Source organism: Astyanax mexicanus, chromosome 2, assembly GCF_023375975.1.
Source record: "Astyanax mexicanus isolate ESR-SI-001 chromosome 2, AstMex3_surface, whole genome shotgun sequence".
In the NCBI taxonomy this organism is placed as follows: domain Eukaryota; kingdom Metazoa; phylum Chordata; class Actinopteri; order Characiformes; family Acestrorhamphidae; genus Astyanax; species Astyanax mexicanus.
In genome coordinates this window covers 75,571,714-75,599,019 of record NC_064409.1, presented here as the reverse complement: position 1 = coordinate 75,599,019, position 27,306 = coordinate 75,571,714, and the positions used below count along the sequence as shown (strand labels likewise).

At 41.0% G+C, this 27,306-nt stretch overlaps 1 protein-coding gene across 1 annotated transcript in view; it reads right to left on the bottom strand.

Moving 5' to 3' along the window:
- Window positions 1-27,306, bottom strand: part of ctnna1 (catenin (cadherin-associated protein), alpha 1) — a 268,835-nt gene that overhangs the window by 30,907 nt on the left and 210,622 nt on the right. The window contains exon 16 of the mRNA XM_049475253.1: window positions 17,952-18,057. Coding sequence (XP_049331210.1) covers window positions 17,952-18,057 — 106 coding nt within the window. The remainder of the gene's footprint in view (window positions 1-17,951; window positions 18,058-27,306) is intronic.

Here is a 27,306-nt window from a genome sequence, read left to right as displayed (position 1 = left end):
AGAAAATACTGGGCCTTCTGGAGAGTCCTGACCTCCTGAATCCAATTGAGATGCTGTGGCATCATGACCTCAAGAGAGAGATTCACACCAGATATCCTGAGAATATTATAGCTGAACTGAAACAGTTTAGTGAAGAGGAATGATCCAGAATTCCTCCTGACTGTTGAGCAGGTCTGATCTGCAGCTATAAGAAACCTTTGGTTTGGTTGAGGTTTTTGCTGCTAAAGGAGGATCAACCCGTTATTAAATCCAAAGATTCACATACTTTTTCCTCCCTGCACTGTGAATATTAACATGCCTTCAATAAAATCATGCAAACATATCATTTTGTGTTATTAGTTTAAGCAGACTGTGTTTGTCTATTGTTGTGACTTAGATGAAGATCAGAACACATTTATTCACCAATTTATCAATTTATTCAGAAATCTAAGTAATTCCAAAGGGTTTACATATCCTTTTCTTGCAACTGTATATAAAATTGAGTTTTACATTTTGAACTGATTTACTGAAATAAAGTAACTTTTCTATGATATAATATAATTTTGTTAGGATGCATCTGTGCATGCCCAGTTTTTAAACTCTGTACAAATACGTATATGTAGTATATATGTCTCAATAACCAAAAGAGACACATTTTTCCTTCATTTTCAAGTTTTAAAAATTAAAAGTTCTGTTGATTCAGCAAGTTGGTCCATCTCACTCCTCATTGGTCCATCTCACTCCTCATTTTAACCCTGTAGTCCCCTCCCACTGCCCACTTCACTCACTTATGGATCTACATTCAAAGTACGTGCAGGGAACAGCAAAAGTACCCGAGGCAATTGAAGGCTGCTTTTAAAAAGCACCTGTTAATATCAAAGCAATATTTTTAGGAGAGAGAGAGATAAAAGATTCATCTGTAGTTGCTTTAATAGACAGGCTCCTAATGTAGGAGCACAGGGAGCATCTCTTTATGTAGCTAATGCGTTTTATATTGCATTTAAATGGTCAGGCGGTGCGCTGCGATTAGGAGCCGGCCAAATATAAAGCCATCATGGAGCATGGTAATCAATCAGGGGACATTGGAAAGAGCAATAATCCCCCCCAGCACTTAACCCGGCCAATTACCCCCAGCCCCTCAGAGCAAACTGAGACCTCCGCATCTCACTCCTACCCGGAGCCATCAAACTCAAACTGAGCACAACCAGATCGCCTCAAACCTCAGCCAAGACCAGCTGTCGATAACGCAATACAGAAACTCTCTCTTAAAACAAACAAATATAGAATTAAATTGTACATCAGGCACCGTTACTACACACAGAATGATACATGGCCTCTTCAAAGATTGGTGAAATCAGCTGAGCTAAGCATCATCTGGAACAAGGTGAGGAAGTCACTGAAGTACCACATCCCACTAATCTCAATTATGGCCTAATAACAGCCCAATACTAAAGAACGAGTAAGAGCTTCTTCCCACAGACTATTAGGATTCTCAATCTGAGTAATAATTAAGTTGCACATAAAGTACAAAGAGCACGGGACAATACACAAGATATTGTACAACTGTATGTAAATTAATCATTATGTGTTTAAACACATGCCTGTATAAGTTGTGAGGAGCTATCTTGTTTGAAAGGTTTAACAGTTGTAGCAAGGTCTGAAAATAGGCGCAGACGGATCGGATATTCCATTTTTGAATTTGTGCAGACATATAACATTACCCAATCTACAGTCTTGTATGATTATTATGAATGTCATCAAAAGCATTACCTCCCACAGTGGACAGTGAAGTGCCTGGGTGGTAATGGGTGGTCATTCAATGCATAAGACCCCATGTTAGGTCTGTGTTTGTCACAATACTTTTTTTTGTGGAGAATACTCTATATAGTCAAAAGAATTATTGCGATAAAGCATATTACCCATAGTATAAAAAGACCATTAAATACCAAGAACATTAGGACACCAAATACTAGCATAACAAAGCAATTCTGTCCTTTTAAAGACAACTAAATTTTAATTAATCATATGATGGTTTGGAGAGGCATGTCATCTGCTGGTGTTGATCCACTGTGTTTTATCATCAAGTCTAAAGTCAGTGCAGTTTTGTTTTCCCACAAAATCTTACAGCACTTCATGCTTCCCTCTGCTACTGACAACTTTTATAGAGATGCAGATTTCATTTTCCAGCAGGACTTGGCACACTGCCCACACTGCTCAAAGTACCGATTGGTCTTATTTTGATTTTTGGGTTTTCAGTGGCTGTAAGCCAAAATCAACAATAAAATAAATGCTTAAAATAGAAAACTCTGTTTAATACATCTATACAATATAAGTTACACATTTTGAACTGAATTACTGAAATAAAGTAACATTTAAATGATATTCACAATTTAAGATGCACTATTATACACTTTTTCTTTCTTTTTTACCGGCTAAAATATTAACTGTAATATGAGAACAAACACAAATACATATGTACAATATCACGATTATCAAATATTAAGTCATGTCCATTTATTGTACAATAAGTCGATAATGTAATTATCGTGACTACGTGTTCCCCTGCAGGACAGTGGACACAATTCTAGTTGCTGAAATATTGGACATTTATTAACCTTTCTTCTTTTTAAAACATCTAACATCATATCATACCTCATAAGTAATCTCTATATATTCTCTATTTTGTTCGTAGACAATTTTTTTTATTAAAGGGACAAATAGTGTGTTTTTATTGGTCCATTTACTTTTTCCACCCCCACAATATAAAGGAAGTCCATTTTGCTTCATCTCATTCTGCCTGTGTAAATGACAAACTTCCATTTTATTTGATGCCCTGCTAGTAAACTCGGCACTGATGCTGGTGAGAGCACAGCTTATGTTTTGCCCGTTCCTGCTTTAAAGCTTTAATCGGATGAGGAAATAGCGGCTTTTCTTCACCAAGATGCGTGACTGCAGGCGACGCTCTAAAGTTTTAAGACAACACCCCTGAATCGCCAAGGGTACACTTAAACAAGCAGCCTAATATGAATCCCCCGTCCTCACACACCCAGATCAGCTTTTATGATCTTCGCTTTTAAGTCTAAGGGCACAGAATTCAATCTGTTACTTTAAAACCTCAGCCAGGAACTGCTGTAGCCCCAAGGTCAGCTCTGAACAGAACAGCAGAGGATTTCAAATAACCGCACTGGCTTAAAAAAAGAGAGGGAAAAAAAGAGAAAGAGAAGGAAAGAAGCTGCACTTTGCAGTCCTGAAGTGCCCCCGCACTGTACAGATTACCGCTTCTCCTCCAGACACCTCCTTCAGCTGATGAAGAGGCTGTTAACTAGCTGATTTAAGCTGGTTCAGGTGTGTTTGAGCGGGGGAAACACCACGCTGCTGCTCAGTGTACTTTAGCTAAGCTTAATATAATCATACATCAGTCCTGGAAAGGCCAAACTGCTGTATAAAGTAGTCACTCTATTGGTTTAGTTAAGGGCTCTGAGGTCGGCTGTAGTACTTAATGCTGGAACAATTTAACAATAATGTAACCTTAACTCTAGAAATCTAATGATAGCTACATAGATAGCTAGATAGATAGCTAGCTAGCTAGATAGAGATAGATACTTTATTGATCCCCGAAAAAAAAAAAAAAAATCAGTGGAATTGGACAAAGTAATACACTGCCTATTAAAATTTTTGACTATAAAGCACAATATTAATCAACGTCTATTTTGTGGTCTGTTTTCATACTTAAGGTGCACCGGATTATAAGGTGCATTAAGTAACACTAGTAAGGATGCCTACATTGAAGTGAGCAAGGGTGTCGCCATGTTTCCCTTCTAATGAGGAAGCTGGTAAACGAAACTGCATTTGTTTATATATTTAAAAAATATATATTTTTTAAAGTCAAATGAGTGCTGAATGTTAATCTACACATCTCTCCTGAAAACCATTTATTTGGGTAAGTAAAGTGCTTCCATTTATTTACAGTAAACTTAAATTTTAAGGCAGGGTGCTATCAGCTAGGGGTTTGTCCCACGTAGCTTGTTTTAACACGGTAAACTTACAGATTACAGTGATATACTCCCCTCTGAACAACGAAAGAGCTAGCGCTGCGGTTAGCAACTAATGCTAATGCTGCTGCACCCAGCCTTAGTGCTGGAGAAACTTTGCTGAAGTACAGTGTTATAAGGGTGAGTGTCAGTAGAGTGACTTTTCTGCTACTTATAAACTGACTGGTAGAATTAAAAAATAAGGCGCGTCGGATTATAAGGTGCACTGACGATTTTTGCAAGGGTTATAAGGGTGAGTGTCAGTAGAGAGACTTTACTGCTACTTATAAACTGACTGGTAGAATTAATAAATAAGGCGCGACGGATAAGGCGCACTGACGATTTTTGATCATATTAAAGGATCACATTTAAAGCATCTTATAGTCTGAAAAATACAGTACTGTAACAAAAAAATCTGAACTGCTTGTTTTTTTTTTTGCACCAGGAGTAAAGGCATAAAGTTATCCAAAAGCAGTGTGTAAGACTGGTGGAGGAGAACATGATGCCAAGATGCATGAAAACTGTGATTAAAAACCAGGGTTATTCCAACAAATATTGATTTCTGAACTGTTAAAACTTTATGAATATGAACTTGTTTCTTAATGTTTTCTTTGAATTATTTGAGGTCTGAAATTTCTGCATCTTTTCAGCCATTTCTCATTTTCTGCAAATAAATGCTCTAAATGAGAATATTTTTATTTGGAATTTGGGAGAAATGTTGTCTGTAGTTTATAGAATGAAACAATGTAATTTTACTCAAACATAAATCTATAAATAGCAAAATCAGAGAAACTGATTCAGAAACTGAAGTGGTCTCTTAATTTATATATTAATACAGGAACACATGCTGAATTAATCTGTAAACAAAAAGTGTTAAACAAAGCAGCTTGTGTTTTATACTCTAGATTTATCTTTGAGGACAGATCTGAAGACTGTTGGTTTTAATTTTAATCTCAGTGTCTTCATGAGGGAGAATCAACTGGAATAGTTTTCTCAGCGTCTTGAAGGAAGGAGTTTCTGGAGGTGCTGAACAACAGTTGCTGCTTTTCCTTCATAATGTGAAGCTCCAGCTCATCCCTATTAAATCACCTCAAATCACCAACTCAGTTCATCAGGTTTAGATCAGGAGATTAATGTGGAGGACTAAAGTCCATATGTGTCCCTTAATAGTTTTCATGTCTAATATTAATCTACAATGTAGAAAATAAATGTAATAAAGAAATAAGGAGAAACATTAAATGAAAACCCCTTAACCCAGGGACTTGGACAGAGAGGGAGGCCGCTGTAGGTCTTGGCTGCTCTGAGGAAGAAGCTCATGGAGGGAAGTGCACTCTGCTCTTCACACGCAGCCTCTTAATTAAGTGGTTCATAAAGTGTGTGAAATATACATCACAGCCATGTCTCCAGCAGCTCTCTGTAAGGCCAAGTGCGCATCAGTGCTTCCGAAGCGCAGCGACACGGCACGCCTGCCAACCCAGCCGCATCATCACCACCAACACAACATCATCTACAGCCACTAACGACTAACAGCTAACAACGTGGCCCACTTCCACATCTCCTCAACACTCCCCCCACCCAGCCGCCTCTCACGCAACTACACGCTCAAACTTACTTACACACTGTGACCACAGCGTCCCGTCAGACGTCCTGTCAGACCACCGTGACAACCACGAACTTCTACACGACAAAGAATTCAGCAGCATCAGCAGCTCTGCAGACCGCAGCAGTCTGCAGGCATTACTGTCATTCTGCTTTACATTACATTTCCTGCTCCAACATACTGTGCTACACAGCACTGCACACACAGGTAGCAGAGGCCCCGAGCTTATAATAGTCAAATAAAAATAATCCAGTTATGAAATACTTAAGTAAATGTTTAAAGTACAGTAAAAGTATATAAGACCAATTAGTACTTTTGGCAGTGTGGGCAGAGTGCCAAGTCCTGCTGGAAAATGAAATCCGCATTTTCATAAACGTTTTCAGCAGAGGGAAGCATGAAGTGCTGTAAGATTTTGTGGGAAAACAAAACTGCACTGACTTTAGACTTTGTCTCTCCAAACCATCACTGATCATCAGTACATTTTACATTTCATTTGTAAATCAAGGGATCAGAGTCTGGAGGAAGAGTGGAGAGACACACAGTCCAAACTGCTCGAGGTCTAGTGTGAAGTTTCCACCAATCAGTGATGGTTTGGAGAGACATGTCATCTGCTGGTGTTGATCCACTGTGTTTTATTATCAAGTCTAAAGTCAGTGAAGTTTTTACACAAAATCTTACAGCACTTCATGCTTCCCTCTGCTGACAACTTTTATGAAAATGCGAATTTCATTTTTTTCATCCCACACTGCCAAAAGTACTAATTAATATTATCAATAATAATCAAATTTTCTGAGAGACTGATGTGGGTTTTTATTGGCTGTAAGCCATAATAATCAACAATAAAATAAATAAACGCTTAAAATAGATCAATCTGAGTTTAATACATCTATATAATATACATAGATGTTTCACATTTTCAACTAAATTACTGAAATAAAGTAACTTTTCGTGGATACTTTAATTTTTGGAGATGCACTAGTATATTATACCATACGCCAGTAAAGTAATTAGCATGATGGGCCTGGTCAGTGGTGCAACATTGCTTTAAAGATTCAGTCTCCACTTAAAAAAAGCTGCTTTGGTTGTGAGATCAGTCACTGTTACCAGGGTATGCTGGGTGCTTGCCAGAAAGAGAGCTGCTGTGTGGTTAGAGCCTCCACAGAACTCTCCTGGCATCCATATTTAAACACAAAACTCTCCGGTCCAGCCTGAGCGTAATCACATAACACCTGACGAGGTGAGAGAAAGATATACAGAGAGAGATAGAGAGAGGTAGAGATAGAGAAAGAGAGAGAAAGCAAACAAAATCAACCAACAAACAAAAGCAATCAGAAGCTGCAGGGGAGCCGTAGGCGTCCAGCAGCGACGGGTTAACCCTTAAATCGGGGCGTTCCACAGGCAGGAGCCGCGTTCCTCCAGCAGAGCGTGGAATTTACAGCCACGTCTTCACTAAGCGAACAAGGCCAGGACTGGGAACAGCGTCCGGGCGGCGCCAGCGGCCGCAGATCACCATAAATCTGCACTGATTGAATGCAAATGGGTGAACGTACGCGCCGCATGCCGGCGTACATCACGAGGATCACGCATGTGTGTGAAGAGCACACACAACCACCTGCTCAAATCCACAGCATGGGAGTGTACATGCACATGCAGGCATTGTGTGTATGTTGTGTGGGGAAATATTTATGGAGTGTGTGGTGGTCCCCACATTTACATAGTAAATCTCAATTACGCAGTATTATTATTATTCCACTGGCTCCTCGTTCAGATGGAGATCTCCTAAGGTGCCCTGAGGAACGTGCTCGTAAATTGTTAATAAACTGCACTGCAGACCTTTCACATGTCGCTGACCTAAATCCTGCAAACTCGCCCTCTCTCTCCTCTCCCACTCGCTCGCTCTCAACACCGCGTTCCTTTAAACTTTCATACGGCTCCGTTACACTCATTTAACTGATTCTTAAAAACTAGGACTCGCGCCAACACTCCACCACTCCAAATAACAGAGAGAGAGAGAGAGAGAGAGATAAAAAAGTAGATATATGGATGGAGAGATAGAAAGATGGATAATGATATATAGAGAGATTTAGATAGAAATACCGATAGAGAAAGATAGACAGATTGAGAGAGACATATGAAGAGAGATATGATTGAGAGAGATATGATTGAGAGAGATACAGGTAGAGATAAAGAGAAAAAAAAGAGATGATAAATGGATATAAAAAGAGAGAGAGAGATATAGATAGAAATACAAGTAGAGATATGGATAGAGAGACAGATAGAGATATGATAGAGATACAGAGAGAGACATGGATAGATATAGAGAGAAAATAGAGAGATAAAAATAGATAGAAATACAAGTAGAGATATGGATAGATATAGAGAGAAAATAGAGAGATAAAAATAGATAGAAATACAAGTAGAGATATGGATAGAGACATATATGTATAGACAGATTTACATAGAAATATAAATAGACAGATGGAGATGGATATAGAGATTTAGATAGAAATGTACAGTGATATAGAAATAAAGAAAGAGATAGTGAGAGAAACAGATAGAGAGAAAGGTATAGATAGAGATGCAAGTGGAGATATGGATAGAGGGATATCGAGAGATAGAGAGGAGAGACAGATGGACAGAGATAGATATAGATAGTTAGATTGAGATAGATTAAGAGAGCGATATTGAGATGAATAGATGAACAGAGAGAGAGAGAGAGAGAGAGAGAGAGAGAGAGAGATCTATATATGTTAGAGATGCACCAAAACATTTTCGTTCAAAACCAAAAAATGTAAAAACTGTCCGAATACCAAAACAGTTATTTTTCCAAAAAATGTTTAAAAGGTTTTGCACTTCTCCACTGAGAATACTGTATGTACTTTTATCTTGAAGAAAAAGTAATTACATAACTAATTGAGAAATACTGACTAAATACTGAGTATCTCCATCCAAGCCTTACACATCACCAAATGCAATGCCAGTTTATACTGTCTCACTTTTCACATCACCTTTGATCTTCATTACAGGCATGACAGCCCAAAGTTACATTAATGAGGTCCTGCAACCAGTATCCATATTTTTTCTGAATGCACACTCTGGTGACCCATTTCAGCAGGATAATGCTCATCCAGAGACTGCTTCCAAAGACTTCCATTGATACTACAATACACTCCACTTCTACAGTATATACTCATGGAATTCCCTGCATGGGAATATCACAGGAGAGCATTAGGAGTGTGTATTCCATGCGTATAGCTCACAATATTGCCATATCAGTCTAAACGGTTTAATAATTGATTGTTCCTGGTAACTCTAGCACAGACGAATACAGGGGGAGGTTATTACTGGTTCCTCAGTCTGCTGGCTGAGGTCTGGCTGGGTGTACTGGCGAGTCCTGCAGTGGTGTTGAGTAGATCTGAATTCTGGAATAAATATGGGAGGGAGTGTGAGCTTCCACTTGGTAATTAAGCAGCTAATTAAAGGTGATTCATTCTTAATGGATTCAGGCCTCGCGAGGACCTCGATCCCCTCGCTCTTCCCTCTTTTCCTCCGATCCAGTGCCCTGGATCCTGCGCGTGGAGCGTGCCAGGTCGTGCTGGGCTGGACTCTTGGCTCCTCTCCCGTCAGAGGCTGGGTGAGATCAGAAACACCAGCTGAGCTCTGCCCCGACTTCCAGCGCTGCCAAGAGCTCTTCACTGGTTTATTAGTCACACACAGACCCAACGATTATTTCTAAACGGGTAACTTGGACCATTTTCTCCTGATTTTCATTTCATAAACTAACCATTAGGGCAGTTAGGATGTGCGTATAAATTATCTATATTTTAGGACATGGGGCTCAGAGTAAAAGCTCTGTGAATCAAAAACGGCTCATTTAATTCTGTACAAAATTACTATAACACAATCTGACATAAAAACACATACGATAGTGGTTAAAAATTTAGCTTGGAGACAACACTTGTGGATCGCGTGTTAGCTTAGTGCTAATATTAATTTGTGGCTATTGGAGCCTAAACACTGGCTTGTGGCTAGAACATTAGCTTGCCGCTAACACACTGGTTTGTTGTTACAAAGTTAGCTTTAAACCAACACATTAAATTGTGACTATAATGTTAGCTTGAACCAAAAACATTGACTTGTGGCTAGAGTTTTAGTTTGAAGCTAACACTGGCATAGGGCTTTTAGAGCCAACACACTGACTTATGGCTAGAGTATTAGCTTGAAGCTAACATTGGCATGTGGCTATCGAAGTCAACACACTGGCTTATGGCTAGAGAGTTAGCTTGGAGATAACATTGGCATGTGGCTAAAGAACCAAACAAAGGCTTGTGGCTAAAGTGTTAGCTTGGAGCCAACATAATGGCTTCTGGTTACAGTGTTAGTCTGGACCAAATATAGTAGCCTGGAGTCAACACAATGAATGTAACACATTAACTTGAGGTTAATTTGTTGTAACAATGATATTAGCTACATGCCAAATACTAAAAGCTCATCTTACTCGCTTTAGCAGTTTATAACATTAAAGCTAGGCATTTAACTATTATTGTATGACTTCTGGGGAATGACTACACACTGACGGTGAGTGTCAGTGACCACAGGATGGGCCAAGCATGCAAACAGATTAAACTCAACAATCATATGTTGATTCGATACAGTATCAAATGCAAAAGTTGTGCTTTTAAGTATGACCATTCATCATATTCTGAATATTATACAATTCCATTGTTCAATGGCTCCATTACAGAAACAAATAAATGCAAATAATGGTCAAAATACACATATTTTAAACACTGTTCAGCTGCAACATGTCACCTCTGCACCATCTCTGCAGTACTGCAGTAAAATCTTCCATAAAGTGAGCGAGGAAGTTCTTTACTTTGGACAGTTTTGGGTTTTACCTTCTCTGAAACAGGAGAAGCCATGTCAGTCGTGTCTTTCCCGCAGTGCAGAGCTTTCCTAACCTGCACACTACCACAGTCAGCGGTGCAGTGTGTACAGCACAGTACAGTACAGCTGCTTTCACAGTCGTGCGTCCCAGCGGGCTGATAAGAGACGCTGTACGGAAACGTGTACGCAGCCAATCAGGATTCAGCTGACAAAGTCCTGATAGTTGTGGTCGGCTTAACATGCAATAGATACCAGACTCTATTGTGTACGTGTGGGTGGAGAGTGAGGCCGAGACCGGGGCACATTTCCACATTTTTCTCCGTACTCCAGCACACCCTGGGGCCTGTCTCACTGAGCCACGCAGGGAGACTAAGCCTCCAGTCAGCTGGACAAGCAGGAAACTCTGCTGCGTAACATATTAGCTAATAACCTCAACCAGATATCAGAAAACTGTACTGCAAAAACAATGCAGCTCCATTTTAGCACTTTTCAGACCTGACATAGTGGCCAAAATTTACTAAGCTGAAAATGTCAAAATGTAATGAATGATGCTAGAAATGCTTCTCTTGTTGGTACAGAGTTTGTAAAATGTAAAGAGTAGAGGGTTTGGTGTTCATACATTAGTTTATGTCTAGAGTGTTAACTCAAAATCTACACATTAGCTGCTGAAGTGTTATATTTAGTTAACTCAAGTATGAGGCTTCAAATCTGAATCCTGAATCCAGTACCTAGTCCTGGACTGTGTAATCTTTGGTAGATGACTAATTAGAAGAAAATTGAAAGGAGATTATTTGAAAAAAACAAAAGGGGACTGCTGGAAAAAAGCAAGAGGAGACTGTTTGAGAAAAGCGAAAGGAGACTGTTGTAGAGTATCGAAAGGAGACTGTTGGAGACAAGCTATAAGAGAGTGTTGGAAAAAAAGCAAGAGGACCATTGTAGAGTATCGAAAAGAGACTGTTGGAGACAAGGCAAAAAAGAGACGGTTGGAAACAAGCGAAAAGAGACGGTTGGAAACAAGCGAAAAGAGACTGTTGGAAACAAGCGAAAAGAGACTGTTGGAAACAAGCGAAAAGAGACGGTTGGAAACAAGCGAAAAGAGACTGTTGGAAACAAGCGAAAAGAGACTGTTGGAAACAAGCGAAAAGAGACGGTTGGAAACAAGCCAAAAAAGAGAGGGTTGGAAACAAGCCAAAAAAGAGACGGTTGGAGACAAGCCAAAAAAGAGACGGTTGGAGACAAGCCAAAAAAGAGACGGTTGGAGACAAGCCAAAAAAGAGACTGTTGGAGACAAGCCAAAAAAGAGACGGTTGGAGACAAGCCAAAAAAGAGACGGTTGGAGACAAGCCAAAAAAGAGACTGTTGGAGACAAGCCAAAAAAGAGACGGTTGGAGACAAGCCAAAAAAGAGACGGTTGGAGACAAGCCAAAAAAGAGACGGTTGGAGACAAGCCAAAAAAGAGACGGTTGGAGACAAGCCAAAAAAGAGACGGTTGGAGACAAGCCAAAAAAGAGACTGTTGGAGACAAGCCAAAAAAGAGACTGTTGGAGACAAGCCAAAAAAGAGACGGTTGGAGACAAGCTAAAAGAGACGGTTGGAGACAAGCTAAAAGAGACGGTTGGAGACAAGCTAAAAGAGACGGTTGGAAACAAGCGAAAAGAGACGGTTGGAAACAAGCGAAAAGAGACGGTTGGAAAAAAGCGAAAAGAGACTGTTGGAGACGAGGTAAAAGAGACGGTTGGAAACGAGCGAAAAGAGAGGGTTGGAAACAACCCAAAAAAGAAACTGTTGGAAACAAGCGAAAAGAGAATGTTGGAAACAAGCGAAAAGAGTCTGTTGGAAACAAGCGAAAAGAGACCGTTGGAGACCTTTTTATTAAAGTTGTAACACGTTGAATCACTGATTTTGAACCTATTATGGTGTTATTACCTGTATTTTTTAATATTACAATATATACATATATATCTTAAAACAACAAAATATCCCAATGTCTTTTTCCTCCCGAATATCATGCAGCCCTACCAAGGTTTTATTACAGTCTATGTTAACTAATCACAGTAGCTCTACTTCAGATCTGATTACTGTTCACACACACACCTACCTACTACTGAGAGGAAAAGAAAACACAGTGTAACAGTGCCCCCCCCCCCCCCCCCCCCCACACACACAGATACACACACTCACTCAGACACAGATAGCCATACAACTGACTAATTGGATACAACCCAGAAACTCACTTAACACAATGCGAGACGGCCTACACGCTTCATTCAAGCCTGCGCACCTGTGCAGTCATCTGGCTCGCCGCAGACTCTCGCTTCCCGGCTAAACGGCTAAAACAATGTAAAATGGCCTATACAATTTCACTCAAACTCTCGCACCTGCACTCGCTCGCACACACTCGCGCACATTAGCTCAGGCCCCATCTGTTTCGATCAGGGGATATCATCGCTCTCATCGCGGCGCTTCTGGAGCATCGATGGGCCAGTTATCTCCCTGCTCTCAGATAGAGCCGGTGCAGACCACGCTAGCCCAGGATCAAAGTGCGAGATAAATAAAATATCAAAAGTTGAAGGACCATTTGCATAGGGCTGCTCATTATGCGAGATTACGTCGGAGGAGTCTTTCTGAAAGCGCGCTGCAGATGTTTCGAGGCATGGCTAATTAGCGGAAATAGGATAACGCTACGCAGCTTTGCGTTCTGTGTAGCACGAGAGATCGGGAGGAGTGAAACCGGGTGAACCTCTGTGAAGCTCTGAGGAACGGTGGCGTTCAGAGGCAGGGCTGCTTTATTGTTATGGTGATGATGCCACGCTCGTGAAAAGGCTGAAAGGATGTGCATCAAGGTGACATTGTTTAAGACGCAGGTTTTACACCAGCCAGCGCTGAAAGCATGGGATCTCATGGATATGCATGGGCTGCAGTTTACGGGCAGGTTCTTGTGTGTGTGTTTATGCAGAGAGTGAAAATAAACCTGCATGCCTGCGTCAGCATATGGGTGATGCCTCAATTGGGGGCAGTTATTTAGTGTACTAAAAAAAATAAATGTTCACATGCTGTAACCGACTGGTTAAAAAAATCCTACTATTAATCCAAGTATTAAGTACTACTGCAAAATATTTAGTAAGCACAGAGGTGTCAAGTTACAAAATACTTTATTTTACCTAATTAGAAATACTGGTTCTCTATACTGTACTGGACTAATTCTTTTTCAGACGACTTTTGACTTCTACCTACATTTTTACATAATTACTGTTTTTTTACACTTTAAGGCGCACTGGATTAAAAGATGCAATATCAATAAACATCCATTTTAATACATGAGGCCATAAGGCACCCTGGAATATAAGGCGCATTATGTGACACTAGTAAAGAACAGGGCTGTCGCCATGTTTCCCTTCTAATTCAGCAGGTCTCACTGGTGGGTGGTGGTGGGGGTAACTAACTAAGCAAAAAAAAAAAAAAAAAATTTCCTTTAAAATCAAATGAGTGTTGGATGTGAATCTACACAGATTCCACTCCTGAAAACCGTTTATTTGGGTTTAAAGCTATTCTGTTTATTAAAAGTAATCTTAGATTTCCAGATTTCCATTAAGGCTGGGTGCAGCAGCATTAGCATTATCTGCTAACCGCAGCGCTAGTGCGATGTAAATGCCACCTGTCAGCACTACACTGAGGAACCCTGAGTGTTCCAGTAAGACAGGGTGATATTAGCTAGTGGTTTGCTCATGTAGCTGTTTGTTGTTTTAACACTGTAAACACCCAGACTACAGTCTAATATACTCACCACTAAAAGGGCTTAGTGTGGTTAGCAGCTAATGCTAAAAATGCTCTAGCAGTGCTAGCCGGGGTTAGCAGCAGGCTACAGCCTGATAATACTCACCTCTGAATGGCGAACGAGCTAGCACTTAGCATGGTTAGCGGGTAATGCCAACACTGCTCCAGTCTCGGTGATGGAGAAACTTGACTCAAACTCAAACTGTTTAACGCTGTACTTCAGCGGAGCGGCTTTAATGGCTTTACTTTACTAATAACCTGACTGGTAAAATTCTAGATACTTTCATTTGAAAGTGATTTATTTTGTAATAAAGCCTAAAAATATCTTCTAAATAGCATTTATGTATAGTATGCACGTTTACATGGTGAGTGCGTTCGTGGGGAGCATATGTTTTTCCTGACAGTGTGTACATGCGACGCATGTGTGTTTACGGGCTGCGTCTGCATGTACCCGAATGCGTATGCTTTGCTACATGTGCTGTTTGAAAGGTGTGGATGGGTTGTTAGATGGCTCGTTATGTATGCAGCGTTTTCCCGACCATGTGCTGCTAGTCTTCAGGCAGATACAGGCAGGCTAATGGGTTATTAGCTTGTTTTGTATGAGCGTAGGTTTCTATTTTTCAATGTAAATGTGAACTTAAACCACACAGTAAATGCTGATTTAAATCCGTGATACTGAGGTATACGACCGTATGGTCATAACTGTAAACTGGTGACAATGTAAGATTTAAAACTTACATTGTGACTATTAAACTCCTATCCAAGAGTCTAATAGAACAAAAAATATACCAGGATTGCACAAAAATATATTTTAAGATCCTTGAGTAAGACCTTCCTTTAACCCTACTTGCACCAGTGGGTTATTAAATCATAGTCATGGGATCGATACCCAGGTTTACAGTCACTACTTGGCCATTAAGGAAGGCCTTGAACCCTTTCTGTACCAATGGGGGTTATTTACTCACATGGTGGTGGGTGTGATACCCAGACTCAATGTCACTCTTTGGCCTTTAATTTCTGCCCCAGGAGGTTAATAATTACAGGGTTGTGGGGTCGATACTCCGGTTCAACATCAATGTTTGGCAGTTGATTAAGGCACTGAATATTATTAAGGATTTATTAAAGTTTATTATACGTATTAAGGAGTTATTAAATCACATGGTTTTGGGTTTGATACCCAGGTTTAGTGCCACTGTTCAGCCCTTAAGTAAAGCCCCTTAATCTAAGCCGCAGAAGGTTATTTAAATCACATAGTTGTGGGATCAACACCAAGCTCACAGTCACTGTTATGCAATTGATTAAAACTCTGAACCATCTCTGTACTATAGGGTTGTGGGTTCACTACCCAGGTTTAGTGTCACTGTTTGGCCTTTAGTAAGGCGCATTAACCATTTCTGCCCTAGACGGTTATTAAATCATAGGGCTGCGGGTTCAATACCAGGGTTTTACTGTCACTACTGGGCTCTTAAAGAGTACTAAGGGTTTATTAACAACATGGTTGTGGGTTTTAGCACCACTGTTTGCCCCTTGAGTAAGACCCCTTACGCATTTTTGCCACAGGAGGTTATTAATTACAGGGTTGTGGGTTTGATACCCTGGTTTCTGTAGATTTGTTTGTCCTCAAGTAAAAGTCCCATAATTCATGCCCCAGGAGATTTTAAATCATAGGGTTGGGGGATCAATACCCAGACTCAACGTTCCTGTTTGGCAACAGATTAAAACTCTTAACCCTCTTTGTAATAAGGGTTTATAAAGAGTTGTGGGTTAGATACCCAGGTTCAGTGCCACTGTTGGCCCCATTATTAAGACCCTTATCGATTTTTAATTACAGGGTTTTGGGTTCAATACCAGTTTTTCTGCCACTACTGGACTCTTAAGATAGGACCTTAATCCACTCTGTACTAAAAGGTTATTAATCATATGGTTGTAGGTTTGATATCCAGGTTCAGTGCAACTGTTTGGCCCTCAAGTAAAGCCCCTTAATTTATGTACCAGAAAGTTATTAATCACAAGCTTGTGAGATCAATACCCAGTTTCAATGCCACTTTTCAGAAATTGATTAATAACCCTTTGGTACAGAGAGGGTTCCGAGTTTTAATCACATAGTAGCATTGATAACCAGGTTCAGTGCAACTGCTGGCCCCTGGCCCCATTATTAAATATTCTCATCCCTTTTTGCCACATGAGGGTATTAATTACAAGGTTGTGGGTTCAATACCAGGACTCTTAAGGAAGGCCCTTAACCCTCTCTGTACTAAGGGATTATTAACCACATGGTTGTATTTTTAATACTTAGCTTCACAGTCACTTTTTGGCCCTTAGTAAGTTGTGTTAACCCATTCTGCCCTAGATGGTTATTTAATCACAGGGTTGTGGGTTTAATACCAGGGTTTTACAGTCACACTACTGGACTCTTGAAGGCCCTGAACCCTCTCTGTAAAAGGGGGTTATTAAAAATCAAATAGTTGTGGGTTTGATACCCAAGTTCAGTGCGACTATCTAACCCGCTCTGCCCCAAGGGATTACTGATTACAGAGTCCCCCTTTATTCCTGGGGTCGACTGAGCAGAGGGTTATTGGTTCTATACCTAGGTTCAAATGCTCTTCTATAACTAAGTACTGACAACCACTGTCAGTACTTGCCCTTCTCATGACCAAATACCATCGAATCCTCATAGCAATGTTCCAAAATCTAACGCAAGGCCTCAGCAGAAGATTACAGAACAGTGGAAATTACAAGATCCATAAGTAAGAAAGTTTATAAGGCTTATTTTGTAAAAGGCTCAGCATGGGACGCAATGAAAATGCAGTAACACACTGTATGAAGGGCACCTGCATTACACATTTATAACATCTTGCATAAACACTTTGTAACATTAAGAAATGTAAAAATAATCATCATCATCATTCATATTTAACATTTGTTCCAGCTTAAAACAGAGTTAACTGGGCCTCAGAGAGTCGGTTAACAGGGCTGGGTTTTCCAAAAGCATCCCAGCACAAAGATTTTATTTTAGATGCAGCACATGTTTAGACACGTGTACTGGTTATCGAGTTAAACAGGGCTCTGGGAGGTTCAACAGTAACTAAATGACAGACTAAGGGATATATAGTGTATATATATATATATATGGCCTTCATGGAGAGGCGTCTTAAAGGGAGCCAAATGGTTTCCCCCACTCATATACGCTTTTTTAGCTTCTCTCCGCTAACGGAAACAAAGGCAGTCAGTCAGCTGAGTTGGTAAAGTCATTTTCCAGCATATGCTTGAGCTACCCGCTCATGGCCGACGCAGCCTGAACACTGCTGGCTTGGCAGAAAGCAGTCTGCTCGAAGTGTCATATCCACTTAACCACAAGACTACGGTTTGCTTCCGTTTTTTCCCCCCTTTTCTTTTCCCTAGGAAGAAAATACGGAGGAGCCGGACCAAGGCCATAAAATTCACAATGGTCCCCTGGTACCACGAGCTCCATCACGATTTCAGAAGCCTCTTCATTCCACAGTGAAGGCGTTGGATAAAAGCAGGCCACATGAATAAATCGCAAGATAAATTATGTACAGCAGCTCCCTGGAGTGGTTTACAGGCATTAAGACCTTTAAGGAGGACACAAGCCGCCTGGGTTAGCCCCCGTGCGTCACGCCCGGAGCTGAGGCCTTTAAAGCTTTGGACTTAGAACTTACTTGGTCGGCGATGGTTCGGCCCAGCTTGTCCATCCTGGAACCTGCCTCTGCGATCTTCTTGGCGGCGCTGATAACATCGGACGTGTTCTTCAGCGGCCCTTTCCCCCTGAGAAACACAAACACACACAAACACACCGCCAGTCAGTCAGTACTCTACCCAGAACCTCGCAAATGGACCGACCACTTCCCTCCAGACACCCAGCATGTGCCCAACTGTGTGTCTCTCCAATCTGTGGAGCGGAAACGTGTGGAGACACTATGACTGGCCGCTGACAGCTCCGGTGACTGGATTGGCACTGTGGCAGGACCGTCAGCCCCAGGAGAAATAAAACAATATCTCAGCAAAGGAGTCCTCCAGGACCCGAGCAATACACCCAATATCTCTCACCATTAAGAAATAATACAAACAATTATCCCCAACGGCATGAGATCATTTCACCCAATAAAGTGGGTTAAAATCAGTAATACTGTGGAAACTGTGTGAAAACAGACGGATATGATCGCTTCTGCAGCTCACAGGTGAGAACGTTCAAGGCCAGCACAGGCCGCCGCTCTAGCATGTGGCAATTTGGCCAAAACATCCAATTCCATCCAATTGGTTCCTCTCATTAAATGACCACCTTCTCCATCAGCCCCCTTTACACACAGAGAGAGAGAGAGAGAGAGAGAGAGAGAGAGAGAGAGAGAGAGAGAGAGAGAGAGAGAGAGAGAGAGAGAAAGAAAGAAATGGTATCGTGAGAAAGGGAACAGGACAGAGAGAGGAATGAGAAAATATGAAAGTATACTACAGAAAAAGAAAAATAAAGAAAGAAAAAGAATGAATGAAAGAAAAAAAGGGATAGAATTAAGTGCACAGAAAAGAGGAAGGACAGTGAGACAGGGAGGTAGGAAGAGCAAAAATAAAAACAGGTCACTAAATGTAAAAAGGAAAAGAAGGGAGTGAAAAAAAAGATAGAGAGAGCTATGGAGAGGGAGTTAAATTGTGAAAATAGCTATAGAGTGTGTAGGGAAGTAAGAAAGGCAAACAAATGACAGAAAGAAAGAAAAAGAGAAAGAAAGAAAAAGAAAGAAAGAGAAAGAAAGAAAAACAAAGAGAAAGAAAGAGAAAGAAAAAGAGAAAGAAAGAAAGAAAGACAAAGAAAGAAAGAAAAACAAAGAAAAAGAAAGAAAAAGAGAAAGAAAGAAAGAAAAAGAGAAAGAATGAAAGAGAAAGAAAGAAAGAAAAAGAAAGCGAGAGAGAGAGAGCAGAAAAGAGAGCAATGAGACAGGGAAAGTGGACAAAAGAAAAATGATGGGTGGGAAAAAGAAAAAAAGGAACAGAGAGACAAAGATGGAAGAATTGAGGTGAAACAAGACTGGTATAGAAAGAAGAAACACAGTTAATGAAAGGAAGAGAGTGAAAAACAGAAAACCGGCAAACGTGAGGAAAAGAGAAGGGTGGAAAACAGGATTAAAAAAGTAAGAATGAGGAAGAAAAAGCATGAGGGGGAGTAAAAAAATGAGAAATAGGAAAAATAGAAAAGAGAGTTAAAGCAAAAAAAGTGGTAAGGGAAACAGGAAAGAAAAGTAAAAAGATGAAATCAGAAAAGAGAACAGAAGAGGGTGATTAAAGGAAAAGGGGAAAGAGAATGTGAAAAAACTGGGGAGTGAGAAAGCAAAAAATGAGGGGGAGTAAAAAAGGGAACAGAAAAATTAAGAGTGATAAAAAGAAAAAGAGATGGAGAGAGAGAGAGATGGGTAGAGAAAATGTTCGAGAGAGAAGTAATGAGACAGTAAATGGGAGAGTATTTAGAGAATGCCAGCCTCTCAAACTGTCAAACAGTAGAACCAGATGGCACTGAGCTCCCACCCACTCCCGGCCAGTCTGGTCCACTTCCGGAGGTCACCGCCCCGCCCACCCATCCCACCGCTCTGGTCTCGCCCGGTTCAGCCGGCCGGACAGCCTCGGTCCGGCCCCTCCCAGCCCGGTGCCAGGCAAACCGCCCGCCCCTCCGCCTGCCAGTTCCGCCCCGCCCCCACCCCCCACAAGGGAACATGGGGCACGGTTGGCAAGTGGCGCAACCTGGATTTAAAACTGCTCTCTTCAGGCTAAGCTCAAAAACCCAACCCACAGCAGATGGAATTCTGCGTTCTCTCTCTCGCTCTCTCTCTTCTTCTGAAAACACAGCTCTGTACCGTCTCCCTCGCTCTCCCTCGCTCTCCCGGAACGGGAATACACCGGGGAGTGCGTGCTATAGCCTTGCAGGGACACTGTCAGAGGAAAAACGCACTGGCCATACAGAGCAGGAGCCCCATGGCAGCCTGCGCCATCTGATCTGATATTCCCCCATGTGTTTTAAAGAGACATGGACAAATTGCCCTCATTAAGCCCACAGATCAGATAGCCAGATTCAAACCGCTGGTCATCACATCCTCACACACCTACAACTTACACTCTGACGCTGCTTCTGTATTATATAACGCATGAGTTTACTAATTAAAGTGATCAAATTTGGAAAAAATAAACATAAAAATAAAAAATAGGTAAAATTAAAGACTGTAACTGAATTGGATCACTGCTTAAATATTATTATTATACTATTACTCAGTATCGACTATTTAAGGCTGCGTCCCAATTGTGTATTACACACTATTATAAAGTATATCGTAGGTACAGATTCCTCCCTCAGACAAAGTCTACTGGATAATACTGCTGTGCATTGTCTGGGGATCTCAAGCCAAATGACTGAAATGGTGTTTCTTTAACTGATCTAGTGGGTGGGACTCAGGTGGAGGTTGATGGGTGAGGGGTGGTGCCAGGGTGGTTGTATGCAGGTTTCCGTATTGTGATATCACAATACAGTATGGAAGTTTTTTTGGTGCTTAAAATGTGTTTAAAGATGTAGTCAATACCCAAGTGGAAATACAAAAGCATGCAAACAAAACCCCGGGGTGGAATTTTATTTTCTGGACCTGGACTACCCATCTCCTTGTGTAAGTAACTATAGGTTTACATTGGATCTCCGATGGATTTGGTGTTTTACAGACTCTAAAGAGACTTGGTCAGTGGCTGAACTGCACTTAGCAGGGCATTACACATGTTGTAAAGTAATAATAACATTGTAAAGACAAAAATATATATTTTATAACATTTCTTACTGTTGTCTGTCTCGCTGCCTCCTAGTGTCACAGTGCTGTTAGCCAATCAGAGGCAATATGTTTGCATGTATAAATATTCATGAGCAAAAGCCAAAATCCTATTGCTTCCCCCGTCCACTCCGCCACCGGACTAAAGCAGGGTTATACCGGATCACCGGAGCACTTTTTTTTTTTTACACAAAAAGCAGCTCACATTGCATTCACTCATTCATACTAGAGACCAACACCACACATGAATTAAAATGAATGAAAAAACGATGGAATGAGACCTTTAAATAATTCTGAAAAAACATGAAAAAACCTGTAATATTTACACAGTAGATCATACTCTCTCTTAAAACAAGTAAGAAAAATACAGCTTTTCAAGACCTGAGCCATTTTTAAACATATGCTTGAACTGCAACATTTAGCTATATCTGAATTTTCACGCCCCAATAACTGCTCGCCCCAATAATCTCAGTCTCTGTGGTGGCAACTGTGCTCCCCAAGCACTGTTATTAGCGGAGAAGCGATGTGGCAGCCTCTCTCTCTCTCTCTCTCTTTTGCTCCCTCTATCTGTAACTCACAGGGTGAGGGCAGAAGCATGGCCATTACAAGGTGACTGCAGAGCAACACTGACTCCAGCTCCAACTCGTTTATCAGATTTACATAGCTGAGTGTGCCACTGTCACGCCGCCCATGAATTAGCCATCGCTGCCCGCTCCAGATGGGGGTGGTTTGTGTGTTTGGTGTGTGTGTGTGTGTGTGAGAGAGAGAGAAAAGAGGAAAAAAGTGTGTGTGTGTGTGTGTGTGTGTGGGTGGTAACTCAAGCACTGGACCACTCAGGCACAGACAGGTGGCTCCAAAATGTGTGATACATATTCAGGCATCGCATTGATTATTCATGAGCCGGGTCAGGACGGGAGGGGGGTGCCGGGTGTTTGGTGGAGGGTGCCGGGTGGCGGTGGGGGGGGTGGTGGCACACGTCGCCTCTGTCGCAGAGCTGCACGATAATGTCAGTACTATATCAGCAATGACAGATCACTGTGTAATCACCATAAATCAAAGCCAGGACAGGCCTCACGCCTACTGACCGTACGAAGATGCACTCACACTGCCGTTTCCACCACTAGGGGAGGGTCAACCAATCACTACCCGGGACCTACTATCACACTATAGTCGTATATAGTCTAAATACTGTATTTGTGGACACCTAATCTATTGCACACAGTACTGGCACAGATGTGCAAATGCATATTTACATAGCCTGTCTAATCCTTGTAGAGATTAAGTAGATAGCCAATAAGGCGCAAGACTCTCTGAAGGAGACAAACAAAAAGACAGGATTTTACACACTATAAGGTGCAATGAATTATAAAGCCCACTATTAATAAACGTCGATTTTCGGGTCGATTTTCATACACAAGGCGCACTTGACAAACTAGTAGAAACAGGAATGTCATGAGGTTTTCCTTCTAATTCAGCAGGTTAAGTAAAAGTTAAGTAAACAACACTAACTGGAATTCTTTAAAAAAATATATTTCAGACGAGTCAGACAAGTCAAACGAGCGCTAGATGTTAATCTACACAGATTTCTCTCTTGAAAACTGTTTGTTTGGGTGAGTAAAGCTCTTCTGTTTATTATAATAAGCTTAAATTTACAGATTTACACTAAACCTTGACCATTAATGCCACCCGACAGCGCTACACTGAGGAACCCTGAGTATTCCGGTAAGTCAGGGTGATATTAGCTAGCGGTTCGTCCCACATATCTTGGTTTTAACACAGTAAACACGCAGACTACAGTCCCATATACTCCCCTCTGAACTGCAAAAGAGCTAGCGCTTAGCTTGATAAGAGGGCGAATGCTAATGCTGCTCTAGCAGTGCTAGTCGGGGTCAGTAGCAGACTACAGGCTAATAATCATCATCTCTGGATTGCTAAAGAGCTAGCGCTTCACGCGGTTAGCAGCTAATGCTAATACTGCTCCACTCTAAAGTCTCAGTGCTGTATGATGGCGCTCTATCCAAGACATACTGCCAAAAGAATAGGATTATATGAAGTAGACAATAAACATGATCCTGTTGGCACCATGCCAAATGCAAGGCGTTGGCTAGAGAGGTAATAAATACCCGACCAAAACTGAGCTCTGTTCACCAGAATCTCTGGAATGATGGTGCTCCATCCAAGATGTACTACCAATAGAAAAGGATTATCTGAAGCAGATAATAATAAGGGTGTGCCATATCGTATCATATACAATAATATTGCCAACATTTTTCAATTTTGTGAACGATATTATACCCTGAAATATTGTGCCACCCCTAATTATAACATCAGGGTACTACTTTTTGTTTGCTGTTTTTAGCAAACTGTTCTAATTTCCCATTAATTCTTCTGTTACAAATCTGATAAAATTCTTGTATTTTTTTTTTTTTTATATCTCAGTAAGCGGTGTGCACCATATTATATTGTGTGCAATAGTTAAATTAGATTTTCAATTTGTTGCAGTAGTGTATACATATATTTTTTTGTGTTTTGTCATTTTGCCAATCGGTATAGTTATCGCAAAAATACCATAAAATACAGTGATATTATTTTTTGGGCTACATCGCCCACCCCTAGTTGGAACCATGCCTAATGCCAGGTGTGGGCTAGAGTGTAATAATGTCTATAATGTCAAACAGCACTGAGCTGTTGAACTATAGAGCAGTGGACATTGTTTCTGGAATGATGGCTTAAACAGGGCATCGTGCAATACAATATTATTACGATACATTGGCCACAAAAATTATATCACAATACTGTGATCCTGTGGTACTGAACATGATAAAAATACTCCTAAATGCCTAATAAGCAAATTCCAGGGATTATGGATTTATTATTGTCATTTTCACAGAAAATCACATTCATTATTCTTCATATTCGGAGGATTAAAGCATCAATATCTTGTCCCACCCCTTTTCATATCATTATATTCTTCCCATGTAGGTGGATCATGGGTTAAAAGGAATCATTAACTCTTCTCTTCACCAATTGGTCTTCTCAGAAAACACACAAACACAGATCAGAACACATCTGTCTGCACACAGATGTTGGTTATTGACATGTAACATGGCAGCTCACCAGCTGAAGACGCCGCATATGCCTGCGACAGCAGGACAGCAGGACAGCGAGACGGCTGCGCAGACCACCTGTCCTAGTGTACACAGCAAGGTCACAGGCAGTTAATTCAGCTCGCAGCCAAATTGATGCCCTTTCCTGACCTTGAGTGGGCAGAGCGTTGTGTGAAGGTTAATGCAGTGGAGGGAAATTGATTTCAGGCAGCGTTTTATACCTTGTTAATTTATAGGGGAGGCTCTGTTTACCATTAAACGAGTCTCTACAGGGAGGATCTCTTAACTGTACTGTCTGTATCACACATTTACTACCAGAGGAAAGTGAGACGGAAAAGAAAGCACTCATTACAGCCAACACGTTTCAACCTCTGCATTTAACCCACCATCGACGGCAGTGACCACACACTCACTCAGGAAGCAGTTATTCAATTCAAAATTTTATACTTCTTATATTACATAGATGTATTACACACAGAGTGATCTATTTAATCGTTTAGTTATTTTATTGTTGATTATTTTGGCTTACAGCCAATAAAAACCCACAAATTAGTGTCTCAGAAAATTAGATTATAATATAAGACCAATTGGTACTTTTAGCCATCTGGGCAGTGTGCCAAGTTCTGCTGGAAAATGAAATCCACATCTCCATAAAAGTTGTCAGTAGCAGAGGGAAGCATGAAGTGCTGTAAGATTTTGTGGGAAAACAAAACTGCACTGACTTTAGACTTGATAATAAAACACAGTGGATCAACACCAGCAGATGATCAGCATGTCTCTCCAAACCATCACTGATTGGTGGAAACTTCACACTAGACCTCAAGCAGTTTGAAACAACTTGACTAAGGCCCCATCCACACGAATCTGAATATTTGTTGTCTCCATTTTGGCCTTCCATCTAAACACACTAAAAAGTTTTTTTTCAGTCACTGAAAACAGAGCTTTTTAAAAACACCTTCCAAACTGGAGATTTTTGAAAACTTCGCTATCAACGGAGCCGTGTGGACTGCTCATTAGCTTTAGCTTAGCCTGTTCTGTGCGACAGTTTTGAAAATGAAGTAGTTAATGCTCGGGAGTGGCGAGAAAACTTCTGAATGTCTAGTGAATCCTATGTTCATTTTATGTTCTATGTTTTTGAGTGGTATAGCATTTCCTTGTGGACATGTGGTAGGGTTGCACGATGTTGGAAATAATGTACATTGCAATTGTTCTTTTTCCGAATATATATATATATATATATATATATATATATATATTGCGACATTAAACAATGCAGGACCCATAACATCACCAGCCCAGCCCACCCCCCTGCGCTGTCTCGCGTCTGGACCAATCAAGAGCTGAGTCAACGCCGTGCACAGAGCTCTCAAAACTCGAGGAAAACAGCAAAACAACACTAGACATCCCTTAAATCAGGCATTTAAACTGTCTTTTAAAGGTAAATAAGAGCGTTTTTCTGGGATTAAAAGCGTGAATTAATCTGTTAATGGAAATATCTGTGCTGTAAAACTGTGCTGGACTGAGGTGCACAGCTTTCAACACGTGCTCACGTTTACAAGCATGTGCCCAACCATGTGGATGGAGGCCATGCGGTTACCTTGTGTTTACTCCCCCTCCCGGTTCTCAGGCAGCAGCAGCCTGTCACTCACACAGACACAGAGACAGCGCTGTGTATCTACTTCTTGTGTCAAGAATCAAAACACTGCAACATGACGTGTTTGATTTAATTGCCATAAGTGCCATCACACGTCCTGCGATTTGTGACTATTGCGCATGCGGACGTCGCGATGACGATGCTTAAATGATATATGGGATATTTTTGAAAATGCGAGATTAAACGTACAGGTTTTCCTCCCCATTGCATTTCTTTGCCCTGCACTTTTGTGTAGCACAGTTACAGATGAGTAGTCCACACTGAAATACGAAGTAGACGAATTTTTATTTTTAAATATTGTCCATCTTGGTAATTAATCACAGCAGTTCTAGTCTGTACCAGTACAAATACACATACCATTACACCTCGAGCCGTTGGGTGGCGTTCGGTCCGATGCCATGTGATTAGCATGCACTGTTGCCATGCAGCTCAGCGGACTCAGGAGGAAAAAAAGCCACTTCACAATTACCTCCCTGACTGATACTTCAGGGGAGACGGATCAAACACACAATCTGCAGGTCATCGGCTGCATCAGCATTCCCAACAGCACCCAGCAATGACTGGCCACACGACGGGAGGGGCGGGCAGGTGCACCTGAACCAGTGATGCATACCCCCAGTCCTCTGTGTGTGTGTATATACATGTTCCAGATACACACACACACACAGTCTGATAGATAAGACCGGGTGACTGCTATTCTACAGCCATTAACCCTGTGACTTACTGAAAACAAGGACGAAACTGGCAGAGAGACAGAGATGTTATAAAAGACGGAGAGAGAGACACAGGGAGAATGAGATCAGCTGAAGCAGAAGCTCTAAGAAGATCCAGAGGCAGAGGGTGCTTTGATTTTCTGCCAGAGGTTAATTTAATTGATAATAACATAGTTAAACCTGCATACACATGTCTGCTGGGTATTTAATGATTCATTTATGTATGTAATATGTGTATACCGATGTTAAATGTCAAGTCAAAGCAAATTGGCTTACAAATAACATGTTTGGGGTTTGGGTGGGGGGTATGAAACATGTATGGAAAAGTCTGTGTGAAAATTTTACTAAAATGTGGCTTGAGCAGAACTACTTAGGCTAATTTGAGAAAAATGTACAAATTTCCCTTCTGAAGTAGAGTTCTGATTAAAATAGTGCTGCTGATGTAAAGTTATTATTAGAAATCCGCTGCTGAGGTAAAACTGGGTAATCTAGCAGCGTTAAGATCAATTTTGGATTAAAACTGCAGTGCTGAGGTAAATTTCTTACTAGATCAGCACTGCTCAAGTAAATTCATGAAGGTAAAGTTATGATTACATCAGCGCTGCTGAGGTACAATTCATGGTTAAATCAGAAATACATGGTTAAAACATCCATTGCTGAGGTACATTTCTTACTGGAAAAGCACTGCTGAAGTAAATTTATGACAAGACTAGCACTGCTGAGGTGAATTTATGATTAGTCTAGCAGTGTTGAAG